At 36.4% G+C, this 19,914-nt stretch overlaps 1 protein-coding gene across 3 annotated transcripts; it reads right to left on the bottom strand.

Moving 5' to 3' along the window:
* Positions 1-287: 287 nt before the first annotated feature.
* prkcha (protein kinase C, eta, a) lies at positions 288-19,270 on the bottom strand. 3 transcript variants are annotated; one of them, XM_051917414.1, is made up of 14 exons: positions 19,172-19,270; positions 12,611-12,674; positions 11,727-11,880; positions 10,946-10,980; positions 10,764-10,846; positions 10,329-10,458; positions 10,083-10,216; positions 9,624-9,764; positions 9,022-9,195; positions 4,991-5,145; positions 4,044-4,182; positions 2,793-2,981; positions 1,209-1,355; positions 288-1,117 (listed from the first exon to the last, which is right to left on the bottom strand). In XM_051917414.1, exons 1-14 carry the CDS (start codon positions 19,235-19,237, stop codon positions 869-871), a joined length of 1,860 nt encoding a protein of 619 aa, XP_051773374.1. In that variant the 5' UTR covers positions 19,238-19,270; the 3' UTR covers positions 288-868. The 3 variants fall into 3 exon arrangements, with proteins under 3 accessions (XP_051773374.1, XP_051773373.1, XP_051773375.1); XM_051917413.1 differs by lacking the exon at positions 19,172-19,270 and adding an exon at positions 18,253-19,127; XM_051917415.1 differs by lacking the exon at positions 19,172-19,270 and adding an exon at positions 14,087-14,164.
* Positions 19,271-19,914: the final 644 nt, after the last annotated feature.

Genomic DNA, 19,914 nt, shown 5'->3' with positions numbered 1-19,914 from the left:
TACATACTGTTTTCACAACTGAAACTACTGCACAAAAAAGTAATAATGGGAAATCAGTGGCAAATATGCAGAGGCATGAAAGCAAACAGCAATAGATATTTTGCTCTGCTCGGACTGAAAAGATCCAGATAAACAACATTAAAGAATGATGAGGATAAGGAAAAGTCACTGGCCTCAATATAAAAAAATTGAAACTGGTCAGCGTTTCACCTGAGTGTATTAGCCTTTAACCCCTCAGAACAACAGAGGGGAGATGGCTTCTGGTGGAGTCACAGACAGAAAAGGTCTAAGAGAACTCAATACTGCAACCTTTATCAAAAATAAAATACATCTACAGATGCTGGAGTGAATCAAGGGTGAAATTCTGACCTAAAACGTAATAGTAAACAAACAAACAAATAGACAAAACAACAAACTGCACACGTAAACTGAAATGTATGAAAATATTTTACAAAACTAGAGTTTCCATTTAAAATACATTCTCATGGGTCTGATTTTGAAACTGGTTCCATGACAACAGAATGATTCTGAAAGAATTAGTGATGCTTCTGCATGACAGTTGTCTGTGTTGGAGACAGCAAGTGCAGAGGGGTCAAATCAAGTTTCCTAAACATTTAGATATGAACACTGTTACATCAGTTAAATATAGACCAGCTCATCTGTTGATCAGATTGATGTAAACTGGTGTCTTCTGGAATAAAGCATCTCATGGAGATCTTTGCTTATCACTCACGATGCATCTGACACAAAGATAATTATACTGTTGTGCTAAAGCAGAAACATCATAAAGCTAGGCCACTGAAATGAACCGGCTTTGATAAACTGCTATCCAAATGTTCTTTTAGACTGCTCCGGCAAGTTTCTATTGTCACAATTCATTTGGATCTATCACATCACCGAATTCTCCTGCATTCCGTTCCTTCTTCATAACATCACACGTTTCTTCGTCTCTACTTTGCATTTCCGAAACAACTTTCAAGAGTTCAGGAGAGGTAAAGGAGAAGTCACGGAACTCGTCCTGATTGATGGATGGAATGATGCCGTCATCAATGGGCGTAAGCGTAGGTTCCTCTTGGGTGAAGTCTGGATCAAAATTATTCACATCTTCTGCAGTTTTCTGGGGATTTTAGATTTTAAATCTAAATGTATAAATCTGCATTTACATTTACAGTATATTATTATTATTATTTTTTTTTTTTTTTACTTACAATTCTGGGCTTGAAAGGTGGGTCAAGCTCTCGCCGGTTTAGTTTGTCCCAGTCAATGCCAGTAAAAAATGCGTGACTGGTTACAGCAGTCTCTCCACCCTCTACAGCCACACAACCCAGACGGCGGGATGGATTCTTTGTCAGAAACTGAGCAAAATAAAACCAAAAAAATTGTCATCATGCAAATGTCTTTAAAACACACATCTACTTTAAATGTGAAAGGTAATACACACCAGATACTGCATACATCAGTTTATGTTTCTAAAAACAAATTCAATAGTAAAAAAAAAAAGAAAGTGCCCAAAGCTATTGAATTTTGTGAATCCTATCAAATCTCCATAGTAAGATTAAACCTACAGTATCAGTAATCAGACTCGATTCCTACGAGAACGTGTATAACACACAATCGTTTGTGGGAGGTTGTGTCTAGAGTATCAGTGTGTGCTATGAAATATATCCAAATCGTATTAAATCAAATAAAATCAAATCAACTCCGGCCCTTCTTCTATGATCGTCTAAAACACACATGCACACACACTCTCACACACACACACACACACACACACACACACTCACTCTTCGGGTAAATCTGACACCCATTAGGAAGCGCAGCTGGGTACCATACGTCAACGACAAAGTTGTTGTTCAGAGGGATCATCCAGTTTTACTGGCCAAAAACAACATAGAATAAAACAATATAGCCTTTATTAAAATTCTATACTATTTTGCCTAATTGAATAAAATACTAAAATCATTTTTTTTTTTTTTTTAAATGGTACAAGTGAATTTAGGCATAATGTGCATAAAAAAAAAAAAAAAAAAAAAATTGTATATTCATTTTGATTTACTAAAGATTGAATTTAATGGCATTACTAGTGTTTTTAAGATTAACTTTAGGTGAGCATTAGATGACAGCTATCCTATGGCATATTGTCCATTGCTTCTTACAATGGTTTGTGAATATTTCTGGGCCGTCTACATCAGATTACAGCACAGCAGTGCAACAGGACTGAGGTCTGCTATTCCAAAAATAGAATCCTTTTTAGCCACTCTATTGATCTATTCTTTGACTCTTGTAGGTCAATGTCATGTTGGACGACCCAGGTTTTCAGCATTTTTCATCCCAAGCAAATATCATGACATTCTGCTGTAGAATTTCCAGATTCAACTGGGAATTTATTGGTCCTTCAATAATTGCATGTTACTCTAAGGGGGGGGGGGGGGGGAATCATCCCCAGTAATATTACCGGTACTATGCTATAGAGTAAGAGCAGGGGGTTGTGTGCCTGTGTATATTTGATGTGAAGAGTCGTTATTTTTAGCTAGTCATGTGAGAGCAGTGGATTGTGGATCGAGGCTAAATATAGTTATGTAAGAGACGGAAAGAGCATGAGGGACAGAGAGAGAGAGAGATCAGATGGGAGGTATTTACTGTTTACTGATGTTCATTGTTGCATGAACTGACAGTTTAAATCACACCATATGCCTCCCACTAATCAAGACATAAAAGCAGACACTGCTCCATTCAAGGCAATTCATGTCTGGATTTCTCCAGGTCTCTTAAGCGAACACTGAGCAGCTCACCCCTTTCAATATGTTCACAGCATTTGTGCCGAGCCAGGAAGCGTAGACAATTTCTTCGGTCAGGATGGACTCAAAAAGGTCATCCTCATTCTCTGCCTCAAAGGGGGCGTGGCCAGACAGCATCTCATACAGAAGCACACCGAGAGCCCACCAATCAACCGACGGCCCGTACAGCATCTCCTGAAGGATCTACAGGAACATATAAAAAAAAAAAATCACATTTATTACATTTAGGACATCATACCATCTCTCTCTCTCTCGCTCTCTCACACAAACACCTTGATCACACATTTCTATACATTATCTTTTCACCAAAAATATAGACACCAATAGAAGCATACAGTTTATATCTAAAATACCTAGAGCAAAAGAAGACCACACCGTGGTCTCTTGTCAGCTAAGAAATTTGTAGCAATAGCCAACAATACATTGTATGGGTCAAAATTATCGATTTTTCTTTTATGCCAAAAATTGTTAATTTCCTACTGTAAATATCAAAAAAAAATATTTTTGTGAGTGGATATGCATTTCTAAGGACTTCATTTGGACAACTTTAAAGGCAATTTTCTAAATATTTAGATGTTTTTGCACCCTCAGATTCCAGATTTTCAAATAGTTGTATCTCAACCAAATATTGTCCAACAAACCATACATCAATGGAAAGCTTATTTATTCAGCTTTCAGATGATGTATAAATCTCAATTTTAAAAAAATTGACCCTTATGACCGGTTTTGTGGTCCAGGGTCATGTTTTTTTATATTGTTCATTTTGTATATTTGTTCATTGTTAATTCATGTTAGATAATGCATTCACTAACATTAACAAATGAGAACTTATTGTAAAGTGGTACTGTAATTTTAGTACTTGAACTTAAATGAAAATGAGAAATGACGCTTTGGCAAATAAAATACATTTTTCATGTATTATTAAATTTTTAATTTTATTTCAGCTTTATTTCAATTAACACTGTGAAATAATTTATTAAATATTTGTAATATTTAGTATTTTTTTTCATTAAATATTTTTCTGTTAATAACATCAAAGCCAAAAAAGGATCCATATTTGTCTTGTGTGTTGCCATAGAAATAAATAATTTCAGTGAATGTGAACAGCTCTGAGCAGAAAATCTCTGATACTTAAAGTTTTTCTGATGCACTCCTGATTATACTAGAATTCTGAGATGCATAATTTTGTGTGTATTTTAGACAGCTGCTGAGTGCGAGATAGAACGTCATGAGTGTTTGAATCACCTCTGGAGCAATGTAATCAGGAGTTCCACAGAAGGTTCCTGTGACAAGACCCTCAAACATTCCCTCCTTACACATGCCAAAATCAGCCAGTTTACAATGACCATCCTTATCCAGCAGAACGTTATCCAACTTCAGATCCCTGAAATAATACACATAACAATATGTCCAGATTCAGACCATTATGGCAGAGAGAGAGAGAGAGAGAGAGAGAGAGAGAGAGAGAGAGAGAGAGAGAGAGAGAGAGAAATGTCATATGTTAATATTTTTGTTTACTTGGTAAATCACTTCTTCATGAAAAAAAAAAAAAAAAAATCACTTGGTAAATCGCTTCCTTCTTAAAGAAAAATTACAAATGGCACTTCATGTCAAAATGATTATTTACCTCTCTCATACACATACATTCAAAATAATGTTTATACTTTATCATAAATTCATATTCAGTCCACAGTAACTGCATGAGTGCTGATATTTTGACAACTCATATTTTACTCTCTGCCTTAGTGCTGTTTCCCAGTCGAAGCTGTAAAGCACTACAGCTTTAAAGGTCCATTTGGTTAAAGCTTTTTAATAATGGAAATGTAAAAATTAGCCCCATGGTTGTAAGAAACCTCAGAGGATGCAGAAGTGGTAATTAAAAAAGGAAGTGGAAGGAACACATTTCAGAGAATTCACAGAACAGAAAAGTTCAAACAAGAAACAATTTCTGTCATCATTTGCTCACCATCATGCTGTTACAAACTTTTTCTTTCTTCCATAGAACGCAAAAGAAGAATAGTGGTAGTTTGGAAAAGGGCAGCTTGAACATTCAACTAAACTTCACCTTTTGTGTTCCATTGAAGAAAGTGTTTGTAACATCATCACGACGGTGAGTAAATGATGCCAGAATTGTCAATTTAGATGAAATATCCTTTTAATTTCTGTTTTGAGTGGATTTGTGTGTGTCTAACCTGTATATAATCCCCTTGCTGTGAAGGAATATGAGAGCAGACGTGATCTCCGCTGTGTAGAATCTGGCTCTGTTCTCCTCAAACTTTCTGGATTTCTGAATATGAAACATCAGATCTCCTCCATTCACAAACTCCATTACAAAGAACAAACGATCCTGTGAAAGGATTAAAAAGTTAAGATAAATATTCAGCTATAAAACAACATTAAACACTAGATTACCACCTACAACATTAGGAAATCCAGATTCGTACAGGAAGTCTCTTAGAACAGTTTTTAAACCAAACAGACGGTAAACCCAGCATGTCAGAGCCATTAGAAGATTCATGGGAGAGCGAGATGTAGCAGAAACATAAATGCTGTTTAGTCAGCAAAGTAGACTGTAGGAAACACAGGATTATGGGATTAGGATGGCTGGAAGGTGATCTAAAATCAAAAGCATCATAAATTTGAAGTTCAGCACTGCATACTGTATCAAACCCAGACCGCACAACCAGGGACCACACACAGTCAGTTTACTGACCTTATGATGCATGTTGCACACAAAGCTGGAAAGCACTTGTGAAAAGCAATCATTTTCAGATTGTGAAATAATCAGTAGGGTAAGATGTGGGAAGATGAAGGATAGGGTAAGACAGTGCGCATTTACTGCGAAACTGACCATATTTTGATATGACTAGTATGTACCGGGTGATGATGAATAATCCAAAATATTAAGGAAAATGCTAATTTTGTCTGTTACAAAAAAAAAAAAAAAAAAAATTTGCCTGAATACTGGGACAAGAAGCCTACCAGGGAAAATTATTCCCAATTGTTATTTGATTTTTGCATAATACAATAAATACATCTAACGTTTTTAATTATTTGTTTATTTTATTTATTTAATTCATGTAACATGCTAAACCAAATATTCCAATAATTAATATAATAATTATATATTATATTATACAAAAATAAATTATTTAGACAATTTTAGGTGAATTTCCAATCATAATTGATAACTGATATTTGTCATATATTTTGAGTCAATAAAAGTAATGAGATGAGATTGAATGACTCCTATGGTCAAGAGCAAAATTAAAAGGTGGGGTAAGCGATATTTAAAAAACGTTGTTTGGAAGTTAATCGGACCAACACACGAACAAACAACAACAAACGCGTGTAGCCAATCAGCATTAGGGAGCGTACGACGTGAAGGAGAGAGAACGAGCAAGAGGAAGATTTGAAGAAAGACTGCAGAAATAGAGATAAGACACAATACAAAAGAGAAAAGCTCAGAAAAAAAAAAAAAAAAAAATCACTGGGAAATGAAGTGTTATGACTGGAAACGGACACGGAGGTTGCTTTGGTTCCGCTCCACATGTGAGTAACCCTGGGTTTGAATGTCTTTTTTTTGTCTGTGATGTTGACAGCTTACAACAAAATCTTGTTTGCATTTACTATTGTGTAGGCCTACTGTACATTCATTTTTGTGCTTTCTCGTCATTCATCACGCATTATTTTGTTTCACTTCTGCTACGATAAACAGACAGCCACTCTTGCATTGCATGTGTAACGGAGGCCAGCTAGTGAGAGTTGCGCTGGTAAACCCCTTATCTCAAAAGGCGCGCTGACGACTGTTACAGAATGTTTAGTGTCCTTGTTAGTGCACTCGCCTTGCATGCCGGTGATCGGGGTTCTAGACCAACTCAGAGCAGGGCGGGTAGGATTGGAGGGTGAGTTTTGAAGGCGGCGCATTGATGAGAGGGGTGTGTTTGTTTGGGTTGATTTCAAATATCAACAATGCCCAACAGCATTTTTGAAATATCGGATACCCCACCTTTAAAGGTAATTTCTTCTGTGTTTCTGTACAATTGTTCAAAGACCGGTGCTTTTCCATATCAATCTGTTACTGTTTTATGATCCATTTCATATTTATTCTCCCTTAAATCACATGTAAAACCTTAAAGGGAACCCATTATGCAAAATTCACTTTTGCATGGTGTTTGGACATAAATGTGTGTTGGCAGTGTGTGTACACAACCACCCTATAATGATAAAAATCCACCCACTCCTTTTTTTTTTTCATAAATCATAAGCAGTGTCTCCCAACGACCTGTTTTCAGCCATGGTGGTAATGTGCATCACATTAGCCACAGGCCCTGCCCACGTATGTTGACAGACACTGCCGTTTTAACATAGAACTGCCCTGAATGAGTTCACAGCAAGTTGTACACAGTCCACCATTGCTGCACTGACGAGAACGTCTCTCAAGCGTTTTAGGTGTTCTGTAGCTGGATGTATTAATCGACATAGCTCTCTCCATTAACTCCCTAAATCTGAGCCGCTGAAGACGAGGTGGATTCATTTTGTTTTCGAAGAAAATGCTCCCTCAACTCTACTGAAATTCGTTAATGTCTGCGTGAATTATTTCACACCGGACTGCTTTGTGAACGAATGTCAATACAAATGGACAATAAAAAACAGAGATTATGCTAAAAGTTGTTACTCAAGGATGGATCAGTACAAACTGTTCGTGATCCAGTTTACAGCCTCCAGAGTGATACTGGATACGGCAGCAATAAAGGTGAGAGCGCAGCAGCTCATTTGCATTTAAACGGACACACTAAAACGGCACGTTTTTCATCACCAAAAAAAAGGCAATTTTAACATGCTATAAAAAATTATCTGTGGGGTATTCTGAGCTAAAGCTTCACATACACACTCTGGGGACATCTTTTTACATCTTGTAACTGACTGTGGTTGGCTGCTTTTAATCAGTCAGACGTTTACTTCCTGTCCAAGTTCTTCACTAGGATATGCAAAGTGGACCAGATTTGCACTACAGCAAAACAGCATGGCACATCCACTAATGACCAAACCCATCACATTAACAAACATAGACACACACAATCACTGTGAAACAGTCCCACACACCGCAGGCCCTCTGAGATCATTGATTTTTACCGCCACATTGCATTGCCATCTCAAGTAACCTGGCCCCGAAGGTCATGAGTGTGCTTTGTATGTCGCTCACGTGTGGAGGTTTAAGAGATTGATTGCGTGTGTCGGGGCTGTGAAGGAGCAGAGAAAAAACGGTTCATAAATTCCTTTCCTCATTACAATTACACTGTACACACAACAGCGAGACCTTGAGGATCTTCCTGTACATCCATGTTCACATGAACTCTGCAGTAATAAATCCTGAGAGGTCATCATGTCAGATCTGTTCTGCTGGAATGAACATGAAGTCTGTCTTTAAATCCTTTTGCAATCAGTGTGTGCGCACATTTGTTAAAACCTTCTGTACACTTAAGGTAGAGTAAGTAAATACAACACCGCAACCAAATGCCACAGAGTGTATAATAATTCAAGTGGGTTTGTATGATTGTAAAAGCTATGCTAGGGGATTCAGTGACCTCTAAATTATTCTACAGGCTTCAAGCAAAACATGCAAGCAGATTATAGTGGACAGCTGACCTCTTACAACATACAAAAAGGGAAACTACACATACACAGAAAAAGTCAAGCAGAATGTAACCCAGAACAAAACGTATTGATGACGTTTGTCCTGTGCTTAATCCTGTACTGCCACCTACCGATGATGTGAAAAACTACATGCTCTTATTCAGAGAACACTGTGTGTGTGTGTATGTGTATATATATATATATATATTATATATATACACACACACACACACACACACACACAGCAGGGGCATGCGGTCCATATAAGCTGTGAATGCTCTGCATACCCAAGCCCTTTGTGGACTCGCTAATTAATATTAACACTATAAATTACTATAAATTCCTTTTTATACCACAAAGTGTTTGAGGTATATCATAAAGCTTACATGATAAAATGTTGGTAATGTGTATGCAACTGTCCGTCATTTATTTATTTTCTCTAAACCACAGTAATTTTTTTCAAATTTGCCAGTGACGGAGGGTTCCAGATATGCTGATCTTACAACAGCTTTCCCGCCTATGCTCTGTTGTTATGTACTGTCATCACTGTCATGCGTATATGTGTATGTATGTATGCGTTTCTCACCGGTGTCTGGAAGCAGCAGAAGAGCTGAGTGAGGTAAGGATGAGAGGAAGCGAGGGATAACACTCGTTTTTCTGTCATGGTGCACTCCACATCATCATCCTGCAGTATGATATCTTTCTTCAAGACCTTCACTGCAAACACTTGATCTGAATCATTCAACCGGACCAGCATCACCTATTTACACACAGCATCAACAGCATGACTTAAAAGCATGTGGGGGTATCTTTCCTTCAATTTGTAAGGGCATATTCACTCAGAATTTTTGGCACAAAAACAAAATATTTTAATATAAAACAGCACAGTCCACTGAGGCATATTACACTGTTTTGAAGTATTTAGCACTGAAATGATCTAATGTTTTTTTCAGAACGTATCATTTTTGCTGTACACTGGAAAAACTAAGAAGTTAGTTTTTGAAACATTTTGCATAGATTCAAGTGAGTAATATTGGCATATATGACCATTTTTAAGCAGGTGAGTGACTGTAGCATGTATTTTATTTCAGATAAGGATAAAAATGTGAAAACTTTGTGTAAAAAAATAGTCTGCAAACTTTGTGCTACATGAACTTAAAGTAAAAAGGAATAATCTTAAGCACAGACCTTGCCAAAGCTGCCTTTTCCCAACACCTGCAAAAGCGTGAAGTTTGAAATTCCCAGTTTCCAACTCTGCTCTTTTTTAGATTCCCTTCGATCTCCTCTCACACTCAACGTCCGGGACTGAGTGTCCATACCTGCCAGACCCTGAGAAGAGAGAGAACAAGTAATTTTTTTTTTAGACTTCATTAGATTATTACTTGTTCAGTGCTATACATTTCATCTTTCACTATTATTCTGTTGATGGTCTTGTGCTACTTCCCTTAATTTCTTTGTTTACTTCCCTAAAGTTTTGTTTTACCCTATTTTCACTGTATGTGAAACGTCATGTGAAACGTCATGTGAAACCTCATGTGAAACCTCAATAAAGCACAATAAACTTAAACTGAGACAATTTACACAGACCATGAGATCACATATTTCACTTTCTAAAAGACTGTGTGCACGTGCGTGTATTTAATGTACCATGGAGTTCCGTTTGGTCATTCCTCCTGGCTGAAGGCCCATTTCCGCCAGTTTATTGGCCAGTTCTACATTGTTGACTCCACAATTTGGTGCAACATTTCCCTTACAGCGGATATGGACGTTCATTTTACAAACTACAGATGTAAAAACACAATACACTAGATGAGCATCACAAAACAGTATGAATAAGACTGATGGGTTTCTGAGGAACAAGGAGTGCTGACAAAAAAGAAATGAAATGAGTACTTTTGCAGTGCAATCCTTGCCGTACGAGGCCCCACAGCAGAGAGCCACAGTGGTCACAGAAGGTAGGAACCTTATAATTGTGGATGTTGAACTTATGGGGAATGTTTATACTGAAACCCTGATTTGTAGTCTGTAATGAAAAGGAACAAATGCATAATAATAAAAAACTGAGTGTTTATTTATTTATTTATTTTTACATTTCAGCAATTCTTCTTCTGACTAGCAGTTGGAGAAATGGCAACTGTGCTTATCAGGACACAGCCAGTAGTCATTTCTCCAACACACAGTGTGCATGTTTCTCTGTAATTCTATGGACAAAATTTAAAATAAAAAGCCCAAAGGTGAAAAGCAAAACCAGATCAAACCATATTGTGAAAATCCCCACACAAAAAAAACAGACTACAAAAGTATTTTAGGGTTAGGGTTGCGTGTTACCTGTTCCTTGGCAGGCTTCTTCATGCGTGGACACACCGTAACCACAAACTGATGGCATCGCTTGTGCACCACACAGGTGCACACTAACACGCACACACAAACACACACACAGCTGATTATAACCTACATTACAATCAATTTATATACACATAATACTCATTAATACAGAGACAGAGTGTCACCTTGACATTGGTAGCCCTGTTTTCCAAAAACACCCCTGAAACACAAAGAAAACGCACATAATGTTTGTGAAAAGTTTATGCAGTCACTCACTTTAAGCATTTGGACACAAACATACCTGTAAAATACTTTTTACATAATGAACCCTATTTATGTTCTGTGCAATTTTTGATTATAATAATAAACTTTGTCTGTATAGAAAAGCTATTCTACATACAAAAGAAAGTGTCACAAAAAGTGTCACCTAAACTGGGCTTGTCATTAAAATACAGCCCACTTACCAAATAATGAACTCTACATGACATTCTGCAATGTCTCAAATGTTACAAGTAACTCATTTGTAGGAATATATGCCTGCAGCATGTTCCTGTCTCTTCGAAATTCAAATGGCAATCATTCATAACATTTTACACATCACCCTGCGAGTTTATTAAATATTTTAGCTAATTTGATTATGCTTTCAGCTGCCAGTATGAGTATAACATTCTCAGAGGTTTAAATTTTTCTTAGCGTTTAAATTCAACCTGCAGAATTTCACAGATGCACAATTTTTAGACAATGCTTTTCTTAAAAAACACTTACAATAACCTTATTACAGGGACAGTTCCCATGCAAATTATTATTAATATCTTGCTCAAGGACTCATGATTAACCCTCATGGGGATTTTAACTTGTACAGTTTCAGTTGCATGTTTTAAAATTCACACAAAAAAGTGTCAATTATAAAAATGAATGTGTTTAAAAAAAAAAAAAAGATGTGCATGTACGTGTTAAGTGCACTACCATATAAATTCTTTGCAGTGGAAGCAGAACGTTGGTTGCTTTAGGAAGGTCGACATGAACTTGTGCCCGTTAACTTGGTGGATTTTCCTTCGGACTGCCTGCTGCCGTACTCGATTAAATTCCTTATAGGTACGTGCGTTTCCTCCAGTGTCATCTAAACACAAAGATACAGGGAAAAAAATTATTACTTCTTTATGAATCATGATGCATGATCTTTTCAGAACACATAGACATTTCCTGTAATGCCATGTAACATTCTTTTGAATATGTGAGGGGGAACAGTGACAGATTACGGGCCCCTCAGTTCACTGTTATTATTAAGTCTAGTCTATTCTCTGCAGGCCTAACCACAGGCCTTTAAAGGAAGCCAGCTTTACACCCTCCTGCACAGTGTGTGTGCGATTCACACATGGCGTACACTTCATGCATGATGCTCAAGATGCTCTGACAGATGTCGATTAAAAAAAACCTGTGACTGAAGTTGGCTTTGTGTGTCTAAGAGCACCACTAACATGTGTTGACAAGTTTGGCAGCAGTTTAACAGTTAGTGAACCGATATCTCAACAGCAAGGGGAGGAAATTAGGATTTCTTCTTTTAGTGAAAAGTGTGTGTGTGTTTTTCCATCATCATGGCCTAGACAGTGCAATTCATCAAGAAGATTTTTATATTTTGATTTTACTCCATCAGTAGCTATGAAACAGACCCTGTGTGTTCTCGGTACGCCTCTACGCTCCCGTCAAAACAAAGTCAGATTGACTGTCGAATCAGTTTTCATGTTTTCAAACAACATTCAGTAAAAGTTCTACTTCTGCATAAAGAAATTTAAAAGAAAGAAAGACTGAGACAGAAAGAAAGAGCTATGGAAATGAGAGGAGGGATTTACCGTCTATAAATGAGCCCGTGAGATTAACATGGATGTAGACCTTACCCTCAGGCTCAAGGTCAACCTGCAACACAAACACAGAAATCGAGAAAAACATTTTTAAATTGCATTAGATATAACTTCAGATATTGAAAACTAAAGTTATTCTTACATTAACTATTTACATTAAATATATTCAAAATTTGAATAATAGTGAAGTGATCAAAACAATAGAAATAGTGAAGGTATGCAGTGACAAATGTTAAACAAATCAAACTTATAATTTAGATTCTTTAAACAGGCTTTCTGACCAATACACTTCTATTTTTACAGTTATTTGTGACTCTAAGAGTAATTTCTTGACAAAGAAATACTTAAGAATGAAGTGTAGCTACAAAAAAAAAAAAAAAAAAAAAAAAAAGATATTCAATAACTACAGAAATTCCAATTACTTTTCTATGACCTAAGATTATACTATTTTATTTTTACACTATTTTGCCAGGGCTTCTAAGAGACACTTTTGTGTATGAGAATTTTGTATGACAAGTCATTTTTTTTTTTGTTTTGTTTGTTTTTTCCATGTTACATATTCTGGCTAACATGCACACAATAGGCAATATCTGTGCCAAATACAACCAATCATGCAAACACTGATTTGCTGTCCAGCACTGATAGCAGTTGCACTTTTACACAACCGAAAATGTAAAAGAGCTCAGGCAGAAGTGAAATATTACAGCTGGACTTCAGTTTACTGTAGAGCAAAAAAGAGAAAAGAGGTAAACGGAAAGACAAACTCAGAAATGGAAAAAGACAGTGAGAGATAAAGTGGGGCGTTCATGGGCCTGTGGTAAACTCGTCTGTGGAAAACCAAATTTGTGGGCATGTGTAGACCTGCATGTGATACAGAACTAAACCCTATGTGCTTGTGTGTGTGTTTTAATAGAATCATGGGTAAAAGAAATGTTCCAGATAAAAAGTAGTTTTTTAAAAAAAAAATTCTTTACATAAGACCTATGTTAATCTATGTAAAATTCCCTTTATACTCCCTTTCTTCTGTGTTTTCATTTTTTGCACCTGACAGCATAAACTATTTTATAGTAGGCTACATTTGCAGATAATATAACTGGAAAATATAAAATATATTTTATGAAATAAATTCTCCGAAAAATCTCAGAACAATCTGATTTCAAAATTTAAACAAATTTAATAAATGAAAAAAAACAAAACAAAAAAAAAACAAAACAATGAAAATACAAACAAAACAGTAAAAAAAAATCTTAAAAGATAATGCAAACAGATCTCTTTGTAAATAGATATATGAATTCCAATTCATATGACTTATTTCTGTACTTAAGTACCACACATAAAATGTACATACTACGGGACACATATCACTGAAATAGTTGTCCTGAAATATTGCATGTAAAACAGCAGAAACAAGGGAGCAGCCAACCAGAATTTTTCCAGAATTTTTAGCCAAACAGAAAAGCTCTTTACCATCACTTGTTTTGTGTGTTTCGGTTTGTGGACATCAGGTTGGCTGACATCTTTGAAAGACTAGGTTGTGGATAGAGGCTGTGCGGATGAAATAATATCATTAAAGAAAACTGTGATACAGTTAGCCATAATTAGCAAATAGTATGTTCTTAAAAGCACTGCTAAACAATTTCTTTTCTGTGTCTTTCACATTATTTTAACTGTACTTTTTTTTAAAACAATGTTTGCTTAAGCAACTTTCATTTGAGTTCAAATGAAATTTTTTTTTGACCACACACATACTTCCTTTCATTTGGTCAGAACTGAAAGTATACAACGGACTGCGTGAAGAGTATCTCCAAAATATACGACTTCCATTTTATACAATTTTTTTAATGCTAGTTTCACTGACAATATTGCATAACAGAAACTGCTGGATTCCTAGAGGCAGTTCTCATATAAGCTAACACACACACTTACTTGTGTAGTGTTTTGAACTGCAGGTTTCACTACATACCATTTGTCCCAAAAGCCTGAGGCTCTACACAAACACAGATACATACACACTGACAGAAACAGGAGACTGAACCTTGGCGGTAAAATAAAGAAAAAACAAACCCCACAGCCCAGACAGAATGAAAGTGGAGTTTCATTAATTAGTGGTTATGTGATCTGCAGCTGCAGAACCTGCAGAGGCCGTGTATCTCTGAGGTTGACTGAACTTCATGTGGAACTCAATAGAAATTGGTCACAGACAGTAAGAGTCTCTTATGCTCACCAAGGCTGCATTTATTTGATCAGATATACAGTAAAAACAGTCTGATTTGGTGCTTAAGAAATATTTCTTGTTAAGATCCAGGTTGAAAACAGTCACGGCTTAATATTTCTGTGGAAACCACGATTTTTTCAGGATTCTTTCATGAATAGAAAGTTCAAAAGAACAGCATTTATTTGAAATAGAAATCTTTTCTAACAATGTAAATGAATCCTTGCTGAAATATAGGGATAGTTCACCCAAAAATGACAATTGTGTCATCATTTATTCCCCCTCAAGTTGTTCCAATCCTGTATAAATTTCTTTGTTCTGCTGTACACAAAGGAAGATATTTGGAAGAATGTTGGTAACCAAGCAGATCTGGCACCCCATTGACTACCATAGTAGGAAAAAAAAAAATTGGTAGTCAATGGGGGACGAGATCTGTTTGGTTACAAACATTTTTCCAAAAATCTTCCTTTGTGTTCAGCAGAACAAAGAAATTTATAAACTGTGGGTGAACTATCCCTGGTTTGGAACAACTTGAGGTGGAGTAAATGATGACAGAATTGTCATTTTTGGGTGAACTATCCCTTTAAAGTATTAATTTCTTTTAATAAAATCATACTGACCCCAAACTTTTGAAAGGTAGTGCACACTTTCATTACTGTAAACTGTAATACCAAAACCCCCGCTTTGGCCCTTAAAGATGTGACCCAGGTGTCATAATCAAAACAAAGAATATTATACAAGGTATGTCCTCTACCAATTAATTCATGCACACTTTAGTCTGGGCTGACTAGATATCCCAATTTGTCCAAAATGGTTCTGTTTTGAATCCCTTATCCTAACATTTTCTGACTTATTTTAAACATTTAAACAAGAAACTTTTTTGAATCTTGAGTGAAATTAGTTTTTTAGATGCATATTGCACAGATTACATTGGTGGTTCTCAACCAGGGGTCCGGGGCCCACTCGAATGCCTTCCAAGGGGGCCTCAAGATGACTTAAAACAAGGCAAAACAAGCATTGAAATGAAATAAGCTAAAATGACTAAACAAAAATAAAAAAAATAAATAAAAAAAAAATCAAGATATTACTTATTATTTGGTTATATTTACTATTCTAGTTATGGTAATCTCTAAAATATTTTATTGAGAAATTGTGAGTGGGGGGAGGGGGGTTGATTGTGGAGCAAAAGGTTGAGAGATCCACTGGATTACATGATATTTCAAGCTGTGACATTTAAACTTTAAACAAGTTAATAATTTAAAATAGACACTTCCCTTTATACACAGTTTAACCTAAAATAACCCTGATGCTAATAACAACGTGTATGTCCATGTTATCGTCCACTAGTTTAACAAATGTTCAAATTTGCCAGGACACGTAAAACAAGACGATCGGTCACTCTAAAAATAACGTTCCTGTGCACATGCATTATGGGAAAAGAGAACTAATGTTACTTGGGTTGATTAATAAGGTTAGAAGAAGACTTTCACCACTTCTGCTGAGTACAGACAAACAGTGTTGTGTGTGCACATTTGGCCTGGTCACTGAAATGCTGACATTAAGTGTTTTACAACTACAGTTTTCCTAGTAGTCGGCAGTGGTGTTGAGTTAACACGTACACTGAAAATAAACTAGCTCTGAGGGTGATGTGAAGACATGGAAATTGTGGTGTTCAGACCATAGAAGATGCTAAAACCACAGAGCAAGATGTCAATCCGCCTACAGAGCAACCCACCTATAGAGAAACTGAGAGTCCAAATTGTACTGACTGACTTTGCATTAAGTCCTGACTTCCTTTCATTAAACACTGATCATGCATCAGCATCTCTACATCTGTGTCTAGAACTGCAGTCAATCGCCTGATTCTAGATCAGCGAGCAATGCATTGCCGGACATATGGGTCTAAGTGTGAAGCCACTTCTGATGGTGGAAAATGATAACAGTCATAACCTCTACACGTACCTGCTGTTCAGACACACAGAAGAAAAACACAACCACACAAAGCAAAGAGATTAAAAGGAACAACACAACAGAATACAATAGAACAGAACAGAATAAAGAAAAGAACACCGTGCAATACAACACAGCACCACAAAACAAAGATAAACATCACAATACATGAGCAAGAACTGTGTGAGGTTTAGGGGAAACCAGAGTGCTGCAACACCATTAGTTAAACCAACTAGAAATGAGCTTTACCATAACCATAGAGCGCTAAGCTACAAGACTAGCACCAACCTAAATCAGCAGATTCTCATTTCATTTAATATAGAACAAAAACTTTTCATCTGATATAACATTTGTATTAAAAATAAAGTCAATTTAAAAAAAAAAACAATAATAATTTTAAAAAAAGTAGAAATATCATAGCCACAGATAGAGAGGGCTGTAATGTGTTCCTACAGTAGACACAAAGATTGCACAAAAACAATGTATAGGCTACTTTGCCGAAACAACGAAAGCAACTTTAAAACTAAAACAGTATGGGCATACATTGCTTATGTTTTTATGTATAGCTATATTTGTTTCCATTGCCGTTTTGTGTTTCTATTGCCTTTTTGAATTAAAGTTCCTAATTATTTACCATTTCATAGCATTCCTGCATCTCAAACAGTAGAGCATGGTGCTAATAATACCAAGGTCGTGAGTTTGTATATATGATCTGATACAACAAACTATACCTTGAACGCATTGTAAAGCATTTTGGTCTACCAAATGCATAACTGAATACGTAAATTTTGAATCGAATGTTTAAAAACACATGAAAGTTGGTAGGGTGATGGTAACGGCATAATATTTACATTGAACGAGTAAATTTGATAACCACAATACATTCACGCATACATTTTAACATGTTTTCAAGTAGGCCTAGCGTTCCAACAGACTGGTGGGGGGTAGATCGTAACAACAGTATTTTTTGTACTTGATATTAATTTATGAGTATATTTCTAAACTTCTTTCATTTGCAGCGGGCAAATATGGGAATACTGTTGCAAAGTTAGAAACACATAGCACAAAAAACAGTTACAGACATTGAAATACTGTAAAATATTTAAAACATTTTGTAGTATGCTGACCGTTTATGATCCAACACTATGGTTTTTGTTGTTTTTATTGTCCAACTAAGTATAGATCAGTAATGCACAGATATAACAATACTAAGATATTTATTTTAGCATTATTAATTGCATTCTAGTCTTAACTCAATACCACCAGATAGATCCATAGATGCTCACTGTCTGCCCCCTCAGAGCAAACATATCCAGTTAGTTCTGAACTTTTCCAACTATATGATTAAAAGTGTCAGATGTCAACATTATACATGTGAAAATTAGATCTCTACCAATTTAAAAGCAAAGAAATTTCTCAGAATTTTGTTATCAGGTGAAGGAGAGACATCTATATGATAAACATTCCTCACCCATCCTTCAAAAGACTCCTCTCTGTTCGTACTCTTCATCAGATCATCAAACTGGATGGTGCAGTTGGCCACGAAGTCATCGTACCCGATCGGTGCGTCATGAAAAACGGCCAACTCTAATTGCTTGCCGCTGTTGACGTTAACGGAGAACTCCTCGTTATAAGTGGGCATGTTGGTTTTTTGCTTGGTATGTGTCTGTCCGATTTTATACTCGTCCACTTTTACGATGATATACGGGTCCAAGGTCTGGTTCGCTTTGTTGAACATCACGGCGTGTCGCAAAGAGGTGGTCGTGGGCTTCAGGTCCACCGCTTCGCCGATGCGCAACTTCAGATACCCGTTAAACTTCATGATGTCCTCTAAACTGGAGCCTAGCAAATCTAATCCTAACTGACTTAATGAATTTTGGACATTGTGTCACTTAAATGGGAGAGTGTAAATGCGCAAACGCACACCACTTAAAAGCCTCTGCATCTGAAACAAGGCGCTGTTTAAAACACCTGCTTTGCGGAAGGACTGAAGCGAGTGGGCTGAATAGGGAAGTGAAGGAGTTTACGCATGAATACTCGTCTCCCTCAGGGGATTCAATCATAACAATAACCGTTTCTTTCAAGCTCTCTCTTTAAACCTACTGTTTTACCCGCTACGCGAGGTATTAAGAAATCGGCTTTGTAAAGTTCTACTCGACACTATCACAATCCGTCCATATTTGCTGAAGTTTGAACTCAAACGCGTGTAAGATAAGAGCGGTTTTTACTTATAACTTCTGAGTCTGTTTTAGGTAGACAAACTGAGCGATACGGTGTTGCAGGAGAGAAACTTTACAGATATTTTTCTTTAAAAAAGCCATGAGTGCACCATCTTTGAAAGCTTTGAAGTCCTACCTGCATGTGGAAATATGTGGAAAAGGAAAACACACCTGTTTTATTGTGAGCATGACTGTGGAATCCTCCGCCACCTTTCGGCAGGGTTTTCTAATGTACATTTATGTTGATTAACGGACACGCGCACCTAGCGGTTTCGTAAAGGAATAACAGTCAAAAGGATTCATCATTTTATAATAGATAAAATTATTGAATAAAATATGGAAGATATTGTAACTAAACAAATGAATAAATATAAAATCAATAGTATATTAAATAAATAAATATTTATTGGAAGGTTAACATTAACTGCTACTTAAAGGGTTAGTTCACCCAAAAATGAAAATTCAGTCATAAATTACTCACCCTCATGTCGTTCCACACCCGTAAGACCTTTGTTCATCTTCAAAACAAAATCCGATGAATCAGTCAAGCCTGCATTGTCAGCAAGATCATTTCCTTTTTCATTGCCCAGAAAGATACTAAAAACATTTAAAACAGTTCATGTGACTACAGTGGTTCAACCTTAATATTATAAAGAGACGAGAATAGTTTTTGTGTGCCAAAAAAACTAAATAACGACTTTATTCAACAATATCTAGTGATGAGCAATTTCAAAACACTGCTTAAAGAAGTTTCGAAGCTTAACAAATCTTTTGTTTCAAATCAGTGGTTCGGAGCGCCAAAATCATTTGATTTCCGTAAACGAGGCTTCGTTATGTCATAAGTGTTTCGAAACGTTTCGAAATTTCAATAGTTCACATGACTTTGGCATTTTTATATGCTCTCCAAACCACTG

The sequence above is a fragment of the Ctenopharyngodon idella genome, chromosome 13, assembly GCF_019924925.1.
Source record: "Ctenopharyngodon idella isolate HZGC_01 chromosome 13, HZGC01, whole genome shotgun sequence".
NCBI lineage: Eukaryota > Metazoa > Chordata > Actinopteri > Cypriniformes > Xenocyprididae > Ctenopharyngodon > Ctenopharyngodon idella.
The sequence above is the reverse complement of the archived record's forward strand: the minus strand, read 5'-3'. Positions and strand labels throughout refer to the sequence as shown.